Raw genomic sequence first — 19,674 nt, 5'->3', positions numbered from 1 at the left:
TGGAACCCCCAAAGGGCTGACACTCAAGGTGCTGAGACCCCCAAAGGGCTGACACCCCAGGGACTGGGACCCCCAAGGTGCTGAGACTCCCCTCAAAGGGCTGACACCCAAGGTGCTGACACCCCCAAAGGGCTGACACCCAAGGGGCCAGGACCCTGGGCATGGAATGGGGGACTAACAGGGTGGGCACACAGACCCATGGCGAGGGTCCCCCCCGGGTGACAGTGCTCCCCCCCACCAGCATCCCTGCTCCTCGCTGGCCGAGGTGGTGCAGGACTTCGTGGAGAGCAGCAAGGGCAGCCTGCAGCCCCTGCAGCAGAAGTACAGCCTGCGGCTTGGTGGGCATGGGGGGCTTGGGGGGCTCAGTGGGGTCCGGGGGGAGGGTGTCTCACAAGACAGCATTGGGATCAGTTATGGGTGGTGGAGGGGGTCCAGGGGGGGCAGGTCTTTGGGGTGCATTGCTAGAGCTGCATGAGTGTCAGGGTGACTTGGGGTGCTGCAGGATGGAGGAGGGCAGAGCTGCTGAGGTGTCACAGGCTGTCACAGGAGGTTTGGGGGAGGGTCAGGGGGAGGCAGAGGACCCGTGACACGCCCCCTGCCCCCCAACCTCACTCTGCTCCAGAGTTTGTGGAAATGGCCAGTGAGAATGGGGAGGAGCCCCTGGGGGTGTGTGAGCCCCCCAGCCTCATGCACTGAAGCTGCCCCTGGGCCCCCATCACCCTGCACTACAGCCCCCCGCGGGGCCTGGAGGAGCCCCCCCACCTGGGGCCATCTTGGAGGGGCAGACCTATGTGAATGAGCAGGGTGAGGCCAGCCGGGCTTGGGGAAACTGAGGCAGGGTGGGGGGGAGGGTGACACTACCATGCTGAGACCCTGCCCTTCTCCATAGATGAGCAAGACCCCCCAGAGCTCCACACTCCATCCTGTCCCCCACCATGCCCTGCTGCCACCCCATGACCATGGTGGGGGGGGGGTCTGGATGCCTTGGGCCCCACTGCTGGGGTGGGGCGGAGGGGGTGGTGCCAGGATTTGGATGCCTGGGTGCTGTCACCAGCTCTGTGGGGCAACGGGGACGAGTGGTGACTCTGGGGTGAGTGGCTGGGGGGGGTCCTCTGCCAGGTGGTGAATCCCACCCCATGGCGCAGGCATGGCAGAGGAGCTCGCCAAGAAGCTGCAGCTGTGCCGAGCTCTCACCAGGGACTGACGGGTGCCAGTGCGAGGGGGGATGCTGTTTCCCCCCCTCTTTGTGCCAGGCACCAGCTGGGACAGTGGTGCCCCCCCCAACCCAGGAGAAAGCTGTCCCCAGTGCTCCCCTGTCTGGGCACCCGCCTAGGGCTAGGGTGGCACTGGGGAGGGCAGTGTGCAGGCAGCACAGCCCGGAGTGGGGGCCAGCAATGGAACCCCAACTCACATATTTGGGAGGGCATTGCACTGGGTGCCATCCCAAATACCGGCACTGCCTCGCTCAGCCCCATCCAGGATCCTCATGCTATGGGGGTGGCACTGGGGACACTCCTCCCCCCCACCCCACCCCCCACCCCACCCCCCCGCAAAAAAAAAACCTCTTCTCCACTTTGGGCTGGTGCCACCCGGTGCCCCATGCCCCAGCCACGGCCTCATCACACCTACATCCCAATTTATTCTTCAGGCCAGAAGCAGCTCTCGATGGCGAGGGGTGACGTGCCCAGCCCGGTGCCAGCAATGGAGGGGGCAGCACAGAGTTGGGAGGGGAGTGGGTGTCAGCTGGCGGGGCTGTGGGTGCTGGTGCACCCATGGGGGCTGGCACAGCCCTGCCAGTGCAGCGTGGAGGTGGTGGGTTTGGATAGGGAGGTAGGGGTACATTCAGTGCTCTTGCCTGGGGATGCCTGCAGCGGGGGCGGGCACGGCTCTAGGGCAGACTGGTGTTGGAGCTGCTGGCCGTGCTGTTGCGTTTCTGCAGGCATTTCACTGCACTGGGCACCTGCAAGCCTGAGGAGACGTGGAAGCTGCCGCACCAGACCTGCAGACATAGGAGTGTGAGTGGGATGGGTGGAGTTGGGCGCTGGCATGGGGATGGCGGCACCAAACCCCACCGCCGGCAGCCCCGGAGGAGCTGCCCAGCCCTGCCAGCCCCTTACCGTGAAGGCAGGCAGCACCGGCTGCGTGAACTTGGCCTTGAAGGTGTGGAGCAACTGCTTGGTCCTGGCGTTGTAGAAGGACAGGAACCCTGCGGGCACAGGGAGGGGGTCACAGGTGGGCACAGAGCTTGCAGACCCCCAACACAGTGCCCAGAGTGGTGGCAGTGCCCACGGTGGACATGCTGGTGCCCATGATGGTGACAATGCCCATGGTGGACATAGTGTCCATGGTGGTGGCAGCCCCTGCGCCCATCCCTGGCACTGCCTCGTCCTCACCCCACCCCATACCCACCTTCGTGGAAGTTGCAGTAGACGCCAATGCAGTCGGGCACAGGCACGTCCAGCACCTTGGCCTTGTTGGCGTGCTTGGCACTGAAGCTGACCTGCAGCCAGTTGTTGAGATGGAGGCACCAGGAGGCCGAGGTCTTGCCCAGCTGGTCGAATTTGCCCAGGCTGCGATATGCCACCCCTACTCCAAAAGCTTTGCTGTCCCGGTCGTACCGCACCTCCCAGTAATGGTCGTCGCCATCGATCAGCGTGTCACCTGCAAGGACAGGGCATGGCTCTGCCCGGTGCACCTGTCCCACTCCCCATCACCTCTGGGTGCCCCATGCCCACCTACATCACCCTCTGCTCCCTCAGGGCTACCCTCTCCCCTCCGTGGCCCCACCTGGGCGCCCGCAAGGTCCCCACCAGCACTGCCTGGGCTCCCCCGCCTCTCACCCAGAACCGTGTAGGACTCAGCAGTGAAGCGATCTCTGCCCCCACGTCCTGAGGGCATCCTCTTGGGAGACTGCACCACCCTAGGGCAGATGGACGCGGGCGAGAAGGGCTGGGTGGGTGTTACTGGGGTGGGGGGAGGGGGGCAATGCTGAGGTGACAAGGAGGGGATGACATTACCTGGCAGGCGAGTTGGCAGGTGATGCCGTCCTGCCCTTGCCGTCCTTCTCACGTGCCTTGACGTCCTGCACCTTGCCTCCCGTGGCATCCCACTCCACACTGAGCTCCTCCACTCGCAGGTTCTGGTGGCACGTGCTGGCGTCCAGCCGAAACATGAATGCTGGGGACAACACTGTCAGCACGTCCCCCACCCCTTGCCTGGTCATGGACCCCAGGCACGCTTGGGAAGGGGTAGTGTGGGGTGGCACAGGGAGGGGGGTGACTTGTGCCTTGCCACGCCCCCCCCCAGTACACACCTCTCGTTTCCAAAGTGACAGGCTCGGAGAATTCACCTGCCACTGCCTTGTTACACGCCCGTACCCGAAAATTCATGTACTTCATGTCGAACTTCAGCCCTGCAGGCACAGCAGGGTCACAAAGCAGGGCACGAGGTAGGGCAGCATGACCCCCATGTCCCCTACAAAGCCTGGCACTGCCACCCAGCCCCCTGGGACAGCCCCAGCCCCCTGCCACCCGTGGTGCCCACTCCCAGCCTGGCAGACTCAGACTCTTGTCCCCGTGCCCTCACCGGAGAGGGTGTACTCGGTGCCCTTGATGCCCTCAACCACCATCCAGGGCTGGTCCTCCTTGGCACGGGGTGGCCCCTCGAAGTTGGTCTTGCGGTACTCCAGCACGTAGTGGTCGATCTTGCTGTCCTCATCGGGCATCCTCCAGGCCAGCGTCACACAGTTATCGGCCACCAGTGACTCCGCCAGGTCGATCTCGGGGGTGCTGGGCACTGCCCGCAGGAGCAGCCGTGCCAGTGTCCCCCTCCCACTGCAGCCCTGCTGCCAGCCAGGGTGTCCCCAGCACCCCCCAGGCACCCCCTGGAGCACCCCAAGATCTCATGGGCTTGGCACCTCCGAGACCCTGGGTATGGCACCCGCGGGACCCATGGGCACAGCACCCTTGGGACCCCAATCCCCCTCTCCGTCCCTGGCACCTTATCGCCCCTCTGGATAGGGTACCACAGGGTGTGCCAGGCCTGGCACTGTGCCCCCCAACCCTGCAGCTACTCACTCCATCCCCTGGCACCCAGCAGACCCCTTAAACCCGGGACTCCCATACTTGCGCTGTCCCCTTGCCAGCCTGGTGCTGCTGCCCTTCCCTTGCACTGGGAGAAACCCACCTGCTGTGCCCTGTCCCCACCCCCATTTCCCCCCAGGCGATACCTGGCAGGAAGGCGAGGGCCTGGAGCAGGCGGCGTTCCTGGGCAAAATCCACCATCAAGTGGCTCATGTTGTCGCTCACCTTGGCCTTGAGCGAGAGGCGGAAAGCGGGTGCCATTGTCACGCTGCATGGTGGACATGGGGACGAGGGTCAGCAGGGCCGGCAGCCAGGCACCCACCCAGCCCTGGCTGCTCACCCCCTGCCCTGCGTGGCCATGGGGAGGTGGGGAGGATGGGCAGAGCCACCCCCAGCACCCACGGGGCCACCTGCTGCGGGGTCATGACTGGGAGGAGGGTGGGGGTTAGTGGGACTGGGGGGCATGGGGGTGCCGTACCTATCCTTGATCTGTTTGGCAGCCTTGAGAGCACGGAGGAAAAGAGGAGGAAAAAAAGAAGCAGGTAAGACAGCAATGCCAGGAGTCAGTGCGGTGCAGTGAGCCCGGACCCCCGCTCCCGTGCCAGCGTGGCAGAGCATGCCCGTGTCCCCGCTGCAGCACCTCACGGCACAGTATCCCACATGCCTGCCAGTGTCCCCCGCGTCCCTGTCACAGTGTCCCTTTGTCTTGGGAGAAAAGGGGGCACCAGGCAGCTCTGGGCAGGTCAGGGATCACTGCGGAGAGAGTCTCTGTGCTCCCACCCAGCCCCGCAGCGGGCACAGCAAGCCCAGCATTGACCCAGCACAGAAAGAAAGGAGGGTGCTCGCCCATGCTGGCATCGACTGGCCAGCAAGGAGGGGGTCAGGACACCCCCAGCGTGGGGGTCAGCCGGATGGAGACGTTACCCCTCGTGCCGGTGGGGACGCACCTGGGGGAAGTCGTGGTGGTTGGCCATCCCCAGGGCCTGGTTGGCCGATTCCAGCAGCTCCTCTGAGCTCTCCAGGGCCTTGGCACACGCTGCCAGCTGGGCCTGGCGAGGGGACGGGACAGGGGCAGCGGTGGGTGACGGTGCCAGTGCGGGCGGGGGGCCACGCAGGGCAGGCGCTGACCTGCAGCTCGTAGGTGCGGCTGGCGCGGTCCTGCTTGATCTTCATCAGCATCTCATCCTTCAGCTCATCCAGCAGCGCGTACAGCGACTGGAACTCGCCCTCCAGGTCCTCCTGCGCCCGTGATGAGTTGGCCTAGTCACACAATGCCCTGGAGTGTCAGCAGGTGCTACCCCACGGGACCCCGGAGTGCCGAGGTGGGGATGGGGGGGTCCCCGGAGGCAGGGCAGGGTCCCTGGTACCTCTACATTCTGCATCATCTGCTTGAGGCAGTAGATGAAGTTCTGGATCTCCTCATTTTTCACGGCCAGGGTGGTGATGATCTTCCGCAGAGCCTCCTGCCCGGCGCCCCCCGCCCGAGGTCAGCATCCCCCGGCCCCCACCTGCCCCCCGGCCCCGCTGCGGCGAGCGTCCCCAGGGCTCTGCCGGCATGGCGGGAGTGGGATGACTTGGCAAGTGTGCGTGTGAGCGAGAGCGGAGTGAGGGCAGCAAGGGGGGACAGCCCTGCACCCCTCCCAGACCCCTCCATCCCTCCCTCCCGCACCCCTCCCTCCCGCACCCCTCCTTTGCCACCCTTAACCCCTGCACCCCTTCTTCCTCCACACCTCCGTCCCTCCTTCCTCCTGACCTTCATCCCCTCCAACTCCTCTTCCTCCATCCCTCCTTCCTCTCTCCCTGCTTCCTCCATCCCTCCATCCCCTCTTCCTCCATCCCTCCCTCCTTTCTCCACTCCTCCATCCCTTCTTTCTCCCGCCCTCCACCTCCTCTTCCTCCATCCCTCCCCTCTTCCTCCATCTCCTCTTTCCTCCATCCCCTCTCCCTCTCCCTCTCCCTGTCCCTCTCTCCCTCCCCTGCTCCTGCTCCTGCTCCTGCTCCCGCTCCCGCTCCCGCTCCCGCCACGCCACCCCACCTCACCCTACCCCGGCCCCACCTGGTCGCCCATACCGGGCCGACTCCGCCGCCGCTCGGCCCCGCCGCCACCAACAAAGGGGGAGCGGCACCCCCCACCCCGCCCGGCCGCGGGGCACGACGGGAAGCGTAGTCCGGTAGCAGAGGGAGAGGCCTCGGGCCCTCCCCGCGGCATGCTGGGAGATGTAGTCCGGAGCGGGACCCCCACCCTCCCCGTGAGGCCGCGCTGGGCCCCCCAGGCTGAAGCCCCCCCAGGACCAGTTGGCCGGGGGAGGGCGGGGCCAAGACCGTGCCTTCCCTGCTCTTGCTCTGGATGGTGTCCCCCATCCCCATCCTTGTCCTCATCCCCATCTCTTTCCCCCTGCTGGTTCCCATCCCTGTCCCCGTCCCCATCTCTGTCTCCATCCCCATCCCTGTCCCCATCCCTGTCCCCCATCCCTGTCTCTTGTTCCTGTCCCCATGCTGGTCCTCATGCCCATCCCCACCCCATTCCTATGCCCATCCCTGTCCCACATCCCTGTCCCCCATCACCATCCTCATCCCCATGCTGGTCCCCATCCCAGACCGCCTGCTCATCCCCCTCCCCTGGGCCACACAGCACAGTGGCAGGAAGCATCTCAGCGACAGCCAGCCTGGGTGACAAGGGGCCAGGAGACCGCGAGGACACTGGCTCCCAGTCCCTGGAGTGCCCCAGCACCCTCAGCCCCACAGGTGGCCCTGGGGACCACCAGGCTGGTGGTTGACAGCCCCTCTGTCACCCCGACGCTGTTCTCGGCAGTGGGTACCCCGCAGGTGAGCCGGGATCCGCGTGAGGTGTGGGTGACGGTGGGTGCTGAGGTGGCCCTGGGGTGCCAGGTGCTGGTGGCTGAGCCCTGGGACCTGCTGCAGCTGGAGTGGGTGGAGCAGGCAAGACATAGGATGCTGTGTGCCACCCACCTGTGCCCACTGCCCTCAGCCCCCCAGACGCCAGCACCCCTCACCTCTGCCTGGCCTGGCACTGCCCCCCATGCCACCCTTAGCCTTTGCAGGTGCGGGGGGAAGATGCCAGGCACTGCCTCTGCCAGGTCACCCTCGAGGTCCCCCACCACAGCACGGCCACTGGCAACGGCACCCTGCTCGGCATCACCGCGGGTACCTGGGGATTGGGGGGTCCATGCTCAGCCAGGGTCCTGAGTGGGAGGCGTTGGGGGTTGATGGGGTCCCTGGGAGGTGGCATCACCTTGGGGGTTGATGCCTGGGGGGTTTGGCTGGCCACGGTGCAGGATGGACAGGGACTGGGATGGGGATGGCAATAGGGATGACGATGAGGCAGAGATGTGGACAGAGACAGGGGTGGGGACGGGCACAGGGATGGGGACGAGGATGTCCCTGACTGCTTTCCCATCGCTGGCAGCAGCTGATGGAGGATATCGGGCAGGTAAGTGTGTCCCTGCTGGCCCAGCACCTGTGTGCCCAGGTGCCAGCGGTGCTGGGTGTCCTTGCAGGGCTGGTGTGGGGGCTGGCAGGGGCCCTGGGGGGCACGGTTGTCCTTGGCAGGCACAACTGTCCTCCTGGGGCTGGCCCTCCTCGGCCACCGGTGCTGAAACTCAGGTAACCCTGTCCCCAAATATCCTGTCCTCAAATACCCCGTCCCCAAGTCCCCCCACGCCTCTCTGCCCCGTGCCCGTCCTGCCCCATGCCCAAATACCCCCAAGCCCCTTTCCGCCACTCCAATACTCCCTACCCACCTATCCTTGTATCCTGCCCCATGCCCACTGGCCCTTTGTACCCCTGTGCCCAAACACCCCCGTGCCCATGCCCCCCCCCCCCCCACCATACCCTGCCTGCTCGTTGGGGCTCACTCCAGGCACCTCCTGCATCTGGGGGCACCCAGTGGGTCCCCTGAGGGTCCCGTGGCTGTGCCTTGGGGGCCACGGCTGATTGATAGTGCCCGGCCCTGTGCCCCGCCCCCCCAACACCCAGTGCCCCCTGCCACACATGGGCATCTGCCTGAACGTGCCTGCCTTGGCATGGGACCCCAAGAAGCTGTTGCCACCCGCCACGGTGACAGAGAACAGCGTGCACTTGGGGGGCTGCAGCGGACACGGGGCCCCCCTGTCACCCCCTGGCCCTGAGAGGATCGATGCCCCAGTGTGCTGCTGATGCCAGGCTAGGGGGATAACCCCCTCCCCCAGCTCTGCCTTTCTCCAGGAAAACCCCCCAAAAAGCTGTTTTGCAGCATCCTGCCACCCCACTCGCTGTTGTCTGTGTGGTGCCTGCGCCACTCATCCCATGGCATCTGGTGCCCCCCTGGTGCACCCAGCCTGGCCCACCGAGCGTGGGCTGCTGTGCGGGGCGGGGGGCGGTGCCTGGCCAGGAGGCAGCAGGCTCTTGGGGTGCTGCATGTTTCAGGGAAGCTCTGTGGTCCCCTGGCCTCGTTTCGTGCCAGCACTCGGCACGCCAAATCTGCGCTGACCGCGCGGGAAGCGCCTGCTGCCCCCGGCACGGGGCCAATGCCATTGTGGTCCACCCGCAACGTGGGTGAACTTGTGTGTGGTCAACAGCAGGGCGGTAGGAGCGGGCGCAAGGGCAGGAGCCCCATGGTGTGACTAAGATGGGCCCAGCCTCCCAGGAGGTACCAGAGTGTCTTGTGCCACAGAGCACACAGTGGGTAAGGGCTGCGTATCAGCTTTTAATGGGGGTTGCTGTGGGGCTGGGGTGGAGGAGCACAGCTGGGGGGGGTCTCTGGCAGCGCCGGGCTCACAGGGGCTGCACAGCCACAGGGTAGAGCAGGGAGACATGGCGGGCACCACGGACGGGCAGCGCCCGCGCCGTGTAGTGTCGCACGGCCTCCGGCACCGAGGGGAAGGCGGCCCCAGCGCGGCCCAGCACGAAATGCTGCTCCCGCGTCCGTGTGAGCTTCACGTGCACGAAGCCATGGCTGCTCCTGCAGGTGGAGAGGGGAAACTGAGGCACGCAGCTCATGGCATGGCCACCCTTGCACATGCACGTGCACATCAGCATGGATCACGGGGAAACACACAGACACACACCAGCACATGGAGGCAAGCACCACGCACACAGCCCAGCCCCTCCACCCAGGCACCTGCCTCCGTGATCCCCCCATGGTTGTTCCCAGGGCCATCCCCATGTCCCCCCAGCCGGCCCCACACTCACCTGAGTGAAAGGGAGTAGTCATCAGGGCTGGTCTCGCAGTCCCGCACCAGGAAGCTGCCTTCGCGGCACAGCGCCAGCAGTGTCTCGGCACCCGCCCGCCCAATGGGGCCATGGTACCACCTGCGCGGCAGCACGCATCACCCCTGCGCGGCAGCACGCATCACCCCGGCACACGGCACCCTGGCATGCATCACCCTGGCATGTGGCACCCCACCATGGGGACCCCAGAAGCCATCTGCACCATGGGACACCCTCCACACCCTCCAGGGGCACCCTCCACACCCTCTGGGACCTGTCTGTGCCATGGGGCACCTTCAACAGTGACTATGGCATGGGGCACCCAACCACGTCACAGGGACCAACCATGCCATGGGGCATCCTCCACGCTATGGGGACCCATGCAGTCCATGGGGCACCCAACCACGTCACAGGGACCAACCATGCCATGGGGCACCCTCCACGCTATGGGGACCCATGCATTCCATGGGGCACCCAACCATGTCACAGGGACCAAACCATGCCATGGGGCACCCTCCACCCCATGAGGACCCATCTGCGGGGGACCCTCCACCCCAGAGAACTGCCTCCATGCCACGATGTGTGACTGGGGTGTTGATGCCACTCCATGGAGAAGAGACTACCCCCAGACTCACGCCTGCTTCTCCAGCGGCAGCGACGTGTCCACGTGCCTGGGGCTGGGGGGGCAGCCCGGCCTGGCGCCTGCGGGGAGCCGGGGAGACGGCGGCAGCTGCCGGGTCAGGCTGGGGGAGTGCTCAGGGCTCTCAAACTGCACTGTGGGGGCAAGAGGGGGATGTCACCCCACTGCAGGGTCCCAGCACCCCTGCCTGCTGCTGAGGGGCACCTGGTCACTGGGCCACCAGTGCTGGAGCATGAAGGAACATTCCAGATGTCCCCATCACGGCTCTGCCTCACCCTGGGGCCCATTGCACTCCTGGGGTGGGACCCATGGGTGCTGGGGGACGCTGGGGCCAGGAGTGGTCTGATACCCACGGGTGCCCCAGGACACTGGGGTCCCAGGGTGCTATCCCTAGGTGACAGGGGATACTGGGCAGCCAGGGATGAGACCCATGGGTGCTGAGGGATGCTGGGGAGTGATACCCACGGGTACTGGGGAATGTGGGACTGGGGGACATGGGAGGAAGGAGTGGTATGCACGGGTGCTAGGGGATGCCAGAGAGTGGCACTCATGGGTGCAGGTGGATATGGGGCTGGGGGACTCCAGGTGCTGCCCATGGGTACTAGGGGATGCTGGGGCTGGAGGTGGGTGGGGGACAGGAGTGGAACCCATGGGTGCTGGGGGACATGGGGCTGGGGGACCTCAGGGTGGCACCCAGTGCCCTGAGATGCTGTCACCTGCGAAGGCCCGCGAGATGTGATCCTTCTTCCACTCCCAGGGCTGATCGTACTCGTCAGCTGGGCGCTCATCGTCACGGGGCAGGCGGCTCTCCCGGATGGTGGGCACCCCAGGACCCTCCCTCGCCGTCTCCCACTCCTCGTAGGGGGTGTCGTAGAGTTGGGGTCCCTGCCGTGGCCTCGCTCGCTGGCCCTTGCCCTGCCGTGGGCACCCTGGAGACAGGCAGGGCTGGGAGCCGTGGGACGGGTGGAAGGCACCCTGGCTGTGGGATCTCCCGTGGGGTGGGTGCTGGGTGCCCAGGGTGTCACCCACCTGCAGCATCGCTGGGTTCCTCGCAGCCCTCGGGCGCTGGGTCCTGCTCCCCCTCAAAGGGCTCAGAGTACTCACTCTCGCCGGGGCCCTGCGGTTGGGTGCCCTGGGTGGGACGGGATCCCCACTGCCCGCCCCCGCCCTAAGGTCCCCAGGCCCTGGGTTCCCTCCCCGGGATCCTGCAGGCTCCTCGAGGCCCCCCGATACCGGTGTCCTCAGCCCTTTCCCCACTCCCCCCAACCCGATCCCTTTGTCCCCCGACCCCTCTTCCCAGAGACCCTCTCCCTTACTCCCCAGTTCCCTCTCCCAGTGACCCCAGCTCCTCTCCTGGTCGTCCTCCCCCCAGCCCCCCGCGGTACCCTCGCCCTTTCTCCCCAACCCCTCTCGGTGGCCCCCCCATCCCCTCTGTGCCCCCAGGTCCTTGCTCTCCAGCCCTCCCCCCGGCTCTCTCCGGTCCTACCCCGGTGCTCCCCGCTCCTACCTGCTCCAACCGGCGGGGGCCTCCCCCCGGCCCCGCGCCCCCCACCCTCACCAACCGGTGCCGGGGGGAGGCAGCGGGGCCGCGAAGGGCAGCGCCGGAGGGAGCCCCGCTCCCGGTACCGGTCCCGCTCCCGGTGGGGCGGCGCTCGCCGCCGCTGTAGTCGGGCTGTGGCGGGCGGGGGGGCGAGCGTCGGGTCCCCCGGCCCAGATACTCGCGGAGCCACTTGGCCATGGCGGGGCCGCCCGGCACCGGGACCGCGGGACGCCGGGACCCCCCCGCTGCTGTCGCCGGGAGCCGCTTTGTGTCGCCGCCGCGCGAGGCGCGGACCGGAGCCCCCGGCTCCCCCCCCCCCCCCCCCCCGCCCCGAGCCCGCCTCGCGGTGGGATGGAGGGGCATTGGCACGGGGAGGGGGGCGGGAGGAGGAGGTGGCACCGGCACCCCGTGGGGGACAATGCGGAGGGGAGGCTGCCCCCCCCCCCCCGCGGTGATGGGGTTCACCAGACCCCCGAGTGACACGAGGACGGCCCCCTTCGTCTGACAGTGGGGGGAGTGGGTCACCGGCACCCCCGGACACTGGTTATAGGACCCCCGCCCTCGACGCCTTCCCGGGGCACAAGGGAGCTGAGCTTGGGGGCTTCGGAGGTCTGGGGGGAACATGGAGCCCTCCCCCCCAGCTGCAGGGTCACCCGCACCCCCCCAGGGAGCTCGACACCCGGGGGCCTCAGGGGCCACACAGGGGGGCTGGGGAGGCGGGGACCCCGCAACCATGCCCCGACGTGGCTCCTCCTTCTTCCCAGAACAAAGGTCCCTCCTAGGGCGGGGGTGGGGGGGGGAGTGGGGGGCACAGGGAGCTGGGCGGGGCACACGTGGGGGACTAGGACACAGCTGGGGGGACAGGGTGGCCAAGGGCCCCCCGGTTTTGCTGGCCCCACAGAGCAGCTCCTCACAGACCCCATCCAACACAAACCCCAGGGCCGAGCCCGGTATCTGACATTCATATTTGATGAGGCTTAATTACAACACACGTGTGAGGAATGCTAATTGGGATTTTAGGGGGGGCAGGCTACTTTTTCCCCCGGCTCTCAGAAATGCCCCACGAGCCCCTGGCCTGCACCCCATGCCAGAGTGCCCTTAGCGAGCCTCTGAGAGTGGGTTAATTAGCTAGAAGCTGCTAGTGGGTGCCTGGAAGGTGGGTGCCTTGATAAGGAAGAATTTAAGAGACAGAGACGAGAAGAGGAAAAGCCTCAGGAGGACACCTCAGGGTGGGTCAGCTCTTCTGATGGGTATGTGGACCCATATCATCAGGGTGGGGGTCCTTGGGGCTGCCCCTGCCAGACCCATGTGAACAGGACCGGCTGCCCAAATCACCGGTCTGTAAGATGAAGAGGCAACTGACTCTGACACACCCAATTTATTATCAAGTTGTGGCTGACAGCGAGCTGAGCAAACCCAACTGCTCTGAACAGCGGGGAGGGGTTTGTCACCAGGCTGCCAGGGGTGCAGGAGGATTTGGGCAGGGGAAGGAGGGTAGTGCCAGGACAGCCCCGTCCCTGCAGCGTGGGGCTGGACAAGCCCCCCGTGTCCTTGCTGTGGAACATGTCACCTCTAATAGGAAAATGAGGGGAGACTCAGGCTCACCCCACAAAGGCGGGATCTGAGCCCCACAGCGGGGTCAGGAGGCACCTAGGGCCAGAGAAATGGTGGCGACGATGGTTCCTCCTGCAGCAAAAGTGGAGTGCCGAGCTCCTGCCTTCTCCCCACAGGGACACAGGGCAGGAGGGAAGGCAGGCCCTGAGGTCCCTTCATTGCTGTGGGAAGGTTGGTCAGTCATGTACTCAGACCCTGGCACGACCAGAGTGGGGGTGAGGGCAGTGGGCACCACCAGAGCTGAAAAACTACGCAGTCCTGGATGGCCCCAGTGATTCTGAACACATTATAAGTGCAGGGTTGGGACACAGTGCGCCAGGGCTGGCTGGAAGCTGGGTTTAGGGACAGCCAGCCTGGGACAGCATCAGGGTTTTCCAATGGCTGCAACACAACAGTGATACCCTCCTCTGAGGAAGCCATCTTCTCAAGCGGCTCATCCGTGGTTGGTCTGCTGGTAGTGTTAGCCAGCGAAGGTGGCTGCGGCCTTGGAGGATGGACGCATGCCCCAGATCCAAGCAGGTGAAGATGCTGGGACTCCAGATGGTCTGGAAACCCCACCGGCTGCAATGCCAGCTCTGTGCTCTGGAGAGCAGCTGCTGTCAGCTGGGAGGTGGGGATAGCCCTGCAATTCCTGCTCTGGGCTGGCTCAGTCACTCATCAGTCACTGGTGCTGTCCTCGCTGTCTGAATACGCCCCCAACAAGCCAAGAGAGGATGTGGCGCCAGTTCCTGCGGGAAATGAGCCTGGAAGCCGAGCAAGAGAGCAGACACCATCAGGTAGGGCCCTTCCCTCTGCTGGCAAACCCTCAGCACAACCAGCCACGCGGAAACACAAGCCTGCCCGGCTGCTCACAGCTGGAGCCGAGGCAGCCGGAGCCAGAGTCCAAGCAGGACCTCGTCCCCCTGCGGGCCTGAATCTCGATGAGGACAGCGAGGTTAAATTGGGTGGACAAGGAGATACCTCGTCTCCTTGGCTGGAGCCTCCTGATTCCGCCTTGCGGCAATGGGAGGAAGGAGCAAGGTTGGCCCAAGGTCTGCAAAACCCCCTTCTCCCTCTGCAACCCCCTGGGAGAATTCAGCCACTGGAAAGGAAGAAAGGAGCCAGCTCTCGGCTCCGACCATGCTAGCTGCAAGCACAAGCAGTGTCAGGGGCAGAGAGCCCTGTGTCCTTGAAAAACAGGCAGCTGCTCCAGCATAATTTGGCTGAACAGACCCTGCCAGCAGTCAGGAGCAGGTGGCTGGGGAAAGCGCACCAAAAATGGGGCGACTACAAGAGCTGTCCTTCCCCAGGGATCCCCTGAGGGCAGAGAGACTTACTAAGCCAAAAGCTTAGGACCAACCAGCCCAGAACCAATCGATTGGTTGGCTCCCTCCGCAAACCCATGGGTCCTCTGGATTCCTGGGGCAGTGAGTGAGGAGGTGCTGGAAAGCCTTTCTGCTTGTTTTCACCATTTCTTTAAAGGTTCCAAATTCCAACAGTTTGGCGTGATTTATAATCAGGCTCCAAACCAAAGCAATTTTCTTGTTTTTCCATTCATATCTTGCTGTTGTGACGGTTTCCAGCACCGTATCTGTGCACTGAGACACTGTTTTGAAGCTTCTGGCCCCGACAGTCTGTCTCCAAGGCCTTGGCTTACCGCCAAGGGCCAGGAAGGAACCTCTCCTCCATCAGGACATCTCCCGGAAAGAGGGGCAAACCCCTACTCTTACACCACCACGGCCCCATCCGTCCCACAACAAGGAGTTGACCTGAGAGTGTCCAAGCTCTGAAGACAGAGCTAAATGCCACTTGACAGACCCCTCCCTGATGGACCGAGTTCAGGCCACCCCATCCCCATGTGGGCAGTTACCGGTGTTGGCCATGGTGCCTTGGTTCTCTGTCCCGTTAATCGGGGTAGGAGCTGGCTTCTGCTTCCTCACTGTGACCAGCCCAGCCAGCTGGGGCTTGGTGTTCAATTTGCCCACACTTCGCTCCCAGCTCTCAGTCTTCAGCTTCTTACTCTGGGGCTGAGTGTCCTACAGAGTAGAGCAGGAGTGTTAGGGTGCTCTGGCCTTGGAGGGGAGGCAGAGGAATGCGGGAGAAGGAGGAGTAGTAAAAACAGCAGCACAAAGAGCGAGAGATGTAAGGATAACTGCTCGGAACAGCCAAGGGGGTATTCTCCCCCCACAACAGGGATATGGATCTAAACGGCTGCAAAACAGTGCTTGGAGAAAAATGTCCTGCTGCCTGCGACAGCTAAACTCAGCCTTGCATGGCCACGGGCTAGCCCTGGGATGCTGAGGAGCCAGATGCATGCCACAGGGCTGCAGAACCTCTGCCAGCCGAGACCGCGTGCCTGCAAGTGGTCCAGCCACTGAATCAAACTCCCCCAGGCACAAGGATTAGTGCCAGGCCAGGGAACATGGCTCAGATTAACCCCAGCTCAGCTTAGAGACATGGCAGCTTTGATTCATCCAACCACACAGAGGTCCCCGCAGACACGGATCGACATCCGTCGAGAGCAGCAGTGCAGAGGCCTGACTGTGGGGATAATCCCTCCCTTGCAAGCCGGGCACTGAAAGCTCTTTTGTTCTGCACGTCTCCAACACGGACAAAACAGAACCAAAGGAGAGGCTGTCCCAGGCAGTCGTTTCGTTGCTGTATTTTTCAGAGTGCTGAAATCACGCCTGAAGCACGACCAAGGCATAGGCGAGCCTGGCATTTTCAAGCTGAAAGGGAAGCCACATCCTGAGTGAGGACAGGGACAGCTCCCTCCCAGCCTTTGTCAGCAGACGCAGTCTAAAATCACCGACTGATCCCTGTCTCCTTTCAGCCCAGTGAACACCGACACACAGGCTTTTTAAGCTGCTCATGCGTGACAGACATTAGGGCTCCAGCATCACACAGAGTAGGGACAAAACAGGCAACGCGCAGCCTGGGCCAGCAGATCTGTTCTAGGGGAAGATGCGTGGTGAATGGAAGAGCCTCTGCCCCCACTCACCTCCTGCAAGATGTCTGTAGGTTTAACTTTTGCCACAGGCTTTGTGCGTGTTTTTGCAGGCTCTTCGTCAGAGTCTGAGTCTACCAGCAGACGCTGGTTCTGGGCCTGCTCCAGCATAGCTCTGCAAGGAAAGAGGCCGCGTGCAGAGGGTTAGAGCTGGCTCCGTTCCACCGCCACGCTGAGCGGTGCCAGCCGTGCACCATGCTCGTGCTGTTTGCTGTAAGGGGAGCTGAAATCCAGCAGTAGTGCAATGGGATACAGCTTCTCAGGTGCTTTTTAAGAAGTCATGTTCAAGCAGTGCCCGAGGGTTGATAGCACTGAGAACTGCAGCCTCATCTAGATGCAAAAACTATTCTCTCCATGCAAGGACACTTCTCAGATGGAGTCAGGTCCTCACAGCTGCTCAGATCTCCCCACTAGTCAGGCCGTGATAACAACCCCCCTTAAACACTTTGCCATAACAAAACTGCCCCCAGACTCCTTACAACTCGCTCAGGACTACATCCCACCCACACAACGCCCTCTTAAGTGCTCTTGGGGTGCTGAGGAAAGGGCGAGATGCAGCCCTGCCTGGCCAGGGCCAGCATGGCCAGTTTCACACACCCGTTAATGCTTTCAGCCCACTCACTTAATCTCTTGCTCATCCTCCTCTTGCTCCTTGCGCTTCTGCTCCTCCTCGTACTCTTTGTACTGCTTCAGCATAGCCTCAAAGTCCACGTTTGCCTGGCGCTGGTTGAGTTCCTTCAGCTCCTGCAGGTTCTCCAGAACCTCCATCTCCAGCTTGGAGTCCTTGGTTCGGTTCTCCAGGACCTGGGTAACCAGAGGGAAGTCGGGCTTATGTGAGGTAGCAGGGCCTGCCAGCAACCTCCAACACCACCTCCCCACACAGTACGGGGCAGGAAGCACTAAGAGGATCATTATTATCCTAATTTTTGCGTCTTAACAGGACAGAAAAAACTGGGTCAAGATGCACAGCATGAAACCTCCTCAGAGCAGAGAGTTTTTTCCTGCCCATCCAGAGCACAGCAATACCTCGGGAGCCTGAAAAACTAAGCTAATGGCTAAGAAGTCACCTGCTTTGCTGGGGAAAGCCAGCCAGGGCAGGGGAGAGAGAGAGGTTTGCCTTCTGCAGAGAAGGGCACATTCTCACACCTTCATGGGATTGTTGAGTTCTTCCTCTTCCCTCTCCTTCTGCATTCTTTTCTCCTCTTCCTCCAAAAGCTTCTCAGCTTGGAAGTTGCGAGTGGCGCCATGTTCCATGGTGTAGTCTGTGTTCTCAGGATCTGTCTAAGGAAGAAACAAGACAGCAAAATCATTGTACTAGGGCAACTCTGCTCCAGCCATCCTGTGGCCACTTTCAGAGCTGCATGCAAACGTTTCCCAGTTTCATTCACATTTCGGAGCAGACAATTTTGTTCTGCTGCAGCACGTGGGCAAGACACTTTAAAACTACAAACAGCCATGAAAACGGAAGACAGACCAAGCAGCACACGCTCAGACTCGGTTTTTGCTGGGACATCCCTTCCCCACGGAGTCAGTCCTCAGTTACGTTCAGAGATTGCACAGCCGCCCCATAAAGCAAAAGCACAGAAAAACCAGAACGTATTTCACCTTGAAGGTGATCTCTGCCAGGCAACGCGTACACTTGATATAGAAGCGAAAGATGGGAAGTCCCAGGTACACCTCATTCTGAACAGTCTCCTTACGGGCATTAAACTTCTTCCCTTTATAGATGTATTCACCACATGTCTTGCATCTAGAAAAGGGGAAAGAGAAGTCCATAACACATCAAACAAAGGGAACAAACAGGCAAAAAAAGTCCAAGAGATTTTCAGGCTGTGTCAGCCCAGGTTCTGAACAATGGTTATTTTCTCCTTTGGAAATTCAGTACCTACTCTTCAAACAACCCCAAAATCACCCACAGCTCTTCCCTCTACCTCACTCCTTCTGTTCTGGTCTGTGTGACCTCTAACAGCTGCTGGCAACAACTCCCCTGCAGCGTATGGAGGCGAAACAATTCCTAAGCAAACTCAAATCTTCTACAGCTGCAGAAGGGAGCAGCCTCTTACCGCATGTTGAATGGGGCCATGAGCCGCACCACATACTGTCGGTCCTTTGGGAGTTTGAGCTTTGGGATCTTAGCAGGATCGAAGTCCGGGGGGTAGTATTTCTACAGAGACAGAACAGAGATGTATGGATGCTGGGCGTGGCAGGCAGGCTCCCAGATGCTGTATCAGCTTAAGGAATTAGCTCCACACAGCAGGACCCAGCGTGCCCCCAGTAACCAGGCATGGTCTCAGGTGCCAAATGCCCTATCCGCTACTCCTTCACAGAGCCAGGCGCTGGTGTTTGTCTGTCTGTCCTCAGGCCCAACCTACCCAGTCCTTGCACGATTTTAGGGCCTAACCCTCTTGCCCCTGCCAGCCCCCCTCCAGCCGCTGCCAGGAGCTCCCAGCCTGGATATCCCCACCCCAGCCGCCCCCCTCCCAGCCTGAGAGTCCCCTCAGGGACCCCTTTCGGCCTCAGGACCCTCCAACCGATCAGGGAATTCCACAGGGCCCTCGGCCTGACGACCAACCTCAGCGATCAGGGAACCCTCTCCAGGGCCAGCAATGCCTGGGGACCCTCATTCCGATCACAGACACCCCCCCCCATAACACCCCCCAGCCGTGCAATCCGCGCCCTCAACTCACGTTCAACACTTTGCGCTCCGACATAGCGGCGGCCTCCCTCGCTCACCGGTACCACCCAGCAACTGCCCCCCCGCACCGCTCGCCACTTCCGAGTAGTAGCCCCGCCTCCCTCCGCCGGTCATTGGTGCGACGGGCCACAGCTCAGCGAGTTCTCACCTGTTACTGGTTGTTTCTGCTGCCCGTCAGCGAGCTGCGTGCACAGACAAAGAGTCCGCCGGAGCGCCGCGGTACGCGAAGAGGTTCCGCCGGCTCTGTCCGGGGCCGTCGCGGGTGTCAGGGGCTGGGGGGCGAATGTGCCCCGGCGGGGGGTGCGAGCTGTGGGCAGCCGGGGCTCGGGCTCGGCTTCCTCAGAGCAATGCGGGGTGTGGGCCCCGGGCAGGGCCTGTGCTTCAGCTACAGGTGTTCATCATGTGGGTAACTGGCTAAAAAAAAAAAGAAGTCTGTTTTATGTAAGAAATATTCCCCCAGCTGCTTAAAACCGAGGCTTCATAGCTGACGGTTTCTTACTCAGCGGTCATCGTTCATTACTGAATTTGAAAAAAAAATGAGCCATGAGCTAGGAAAATCTTCTGCAGGGCTCTATTTTGGAGGTTGAGAAGAAGTATAGATGGGTGAAATTGTCATTTTTCCTCTGAAATACCAGCGCTGAATCCTATCCCTGAAGGAAAAAGCAGGGGAGGGAGGCTGGCAGCTCCTTAATTTATTGCCACATCATGAGCAGGAGCTGACCCCTCCCTACGGCTGATCTGGCCGTGGCTCCTCATGTGACATGAGGTGTACATGGCACTGAGCAGGGTGATAGACTTGCTCCTGAGCGCTGTGTGTATGCATTACTTAATAAACAATTATTCTTATTCTTTCAACTCGTGTCCCTGTCCCTTTGCGCTTGCCTGGACAGGGTGCCCTAGGGAGGGGTT

At 62.6% G+C, this 19,674-nt stretch overlaps 3 protein-coding genes across 6 annotated transcripts; all 3 read right to left on the bottom strand.

Moving 5' to 3' along the window:
• Positions 1 to 1,619: 1,619 nt before the first annotated feature.
• FSD1 (fibronectin type III and SPRY domain containing 1) lies at positions 1,620 to 6,218 on the bottom strand. 4 transcript variants are annotated; one of them, XM_086767492.1, is made up of 13 exons: positions 6,139 to 6,193; positions 5,450 to 5,545; positions 5,211 to 5,342; positions 5,030 to 5,131; positions 4,561 to 4,583; positions 4,229 to 4,350; positions 3,586 to 3,795; positions 3,314 to 3,412; positions 3,018 to 3,177; positions 2,841 to 2,920; positions 2,410 to 2,661; positions 2,118 to 2,206; positions 1,620 to 1,999 (listed from the first exon to the last, which is right to left on the bottom strand). In XM_086767492.1, exons 1-13 carry the CDS (start codon positions 6,148 to 6,150, stop codon positions 1,889 to 1,891), a joined length of 1,488 nt encoding a protein of 495 aa, XP_086623618.1. In that variant the 5' UTR covers positions 6,151 to 6,193; the 3' UTR covers positions 1,620 to 1,888. The 4 variants fall into 4 exon arrangements, with proteins under 4 accessions (XP_086623618.1, XP_086623617.1, XP_086623615.1 ...); XM_086767491.1 differs by lacking the exon at positions 3,586 to 3,795 and having other exon boundaries at positions 6,139 to 6,218; XM_086767489.1 differs by lacking the exon at positions 4,561 to 4,583 and having other exon boundaries at positions 3,586 to 3,725; positions 6,139 to 6,218.
• Positions 6,219 to 8,767: 2,549 nt separating this feature from the next.
• SHD (Src homology 2 domain containing transforming protein D) lies at positions 8,768 to 11,683 on the bottom strand. The gene is made up of 6 exons (XM_086767409.1): positions 11,438 to 11,683; positions 10,960 to 11,047; positions 10,647 to 10,859; positions 9,926 to 10,064; positions 9,273 to 9,392; positions 8,768 to 9,042 (listed from the first exon to the last, which is right to left on the bottom strand). Exons 1-6 carry the CDS (start codon positions 11,666 to 11,668, stop codon positions 8,856 to 8,858), a joined length of 978 nt encoding a protein of 325 aa, XP_086623535.1. The 5' UTR covers positions 11,669 to 11,683; the 3' UTR covers positions 8,768 to 8,855.
• A 1,346-nt stretch (positions 11,684 to 13,029) lies between these two features.
• YJU2 (YJU2 splicing factor homolog) lies at positions 13,030 to 18,819 on the bottom strand. The gene is made up of 8 exons (XM_086767572.1): positions 18,758 to 18,819; positions 18,134 to 18,234; positions 17,676 to 17,820; positions 17,217 to 17,351; positions 16,693 to 16,874; positions 16,065 to 16,185; positions 14,934 to 15,099; positions 13,030 to 13,827 (listed from the first exon to the last, which is right to left on the bottom strand). The coding sequence occupies exons 1-8, from the start codon at positions 18,779 to 18,781 to the stop codon at positions 13,742 to 13,744; spliced, it is 960 nt and encodes a 319-aa protein (XP_086623698.1). The 5' UTR covers positions 18,782 to 18,819; the 3' UTR covers positions 13,030 to 13,741.
• Between the last annotated feature and the right edge of the window lie 855 nt (positions 18,820 to 19,674).

Source organism: Chlamydotis macqueenii, chromosome 26 (genome assembly GCF_036417535.1).
Source record: "Chlamydotis macqueenii isolate bChlMac1 chromosome 26, bChlMac1.mat, whole genome shotgun sequence".
In the NCBI taxonomy this organism is placed as follows: domain Eukaryota; kingdom Metazoa; phylum Chordata; class Aves; order Otidiformes; family Otididae; genus Chlamydotis; species Chlamydotis macqueenii.
This window is presented reverse-complemented; position numbering and strand designations above follow the sequence as displayed.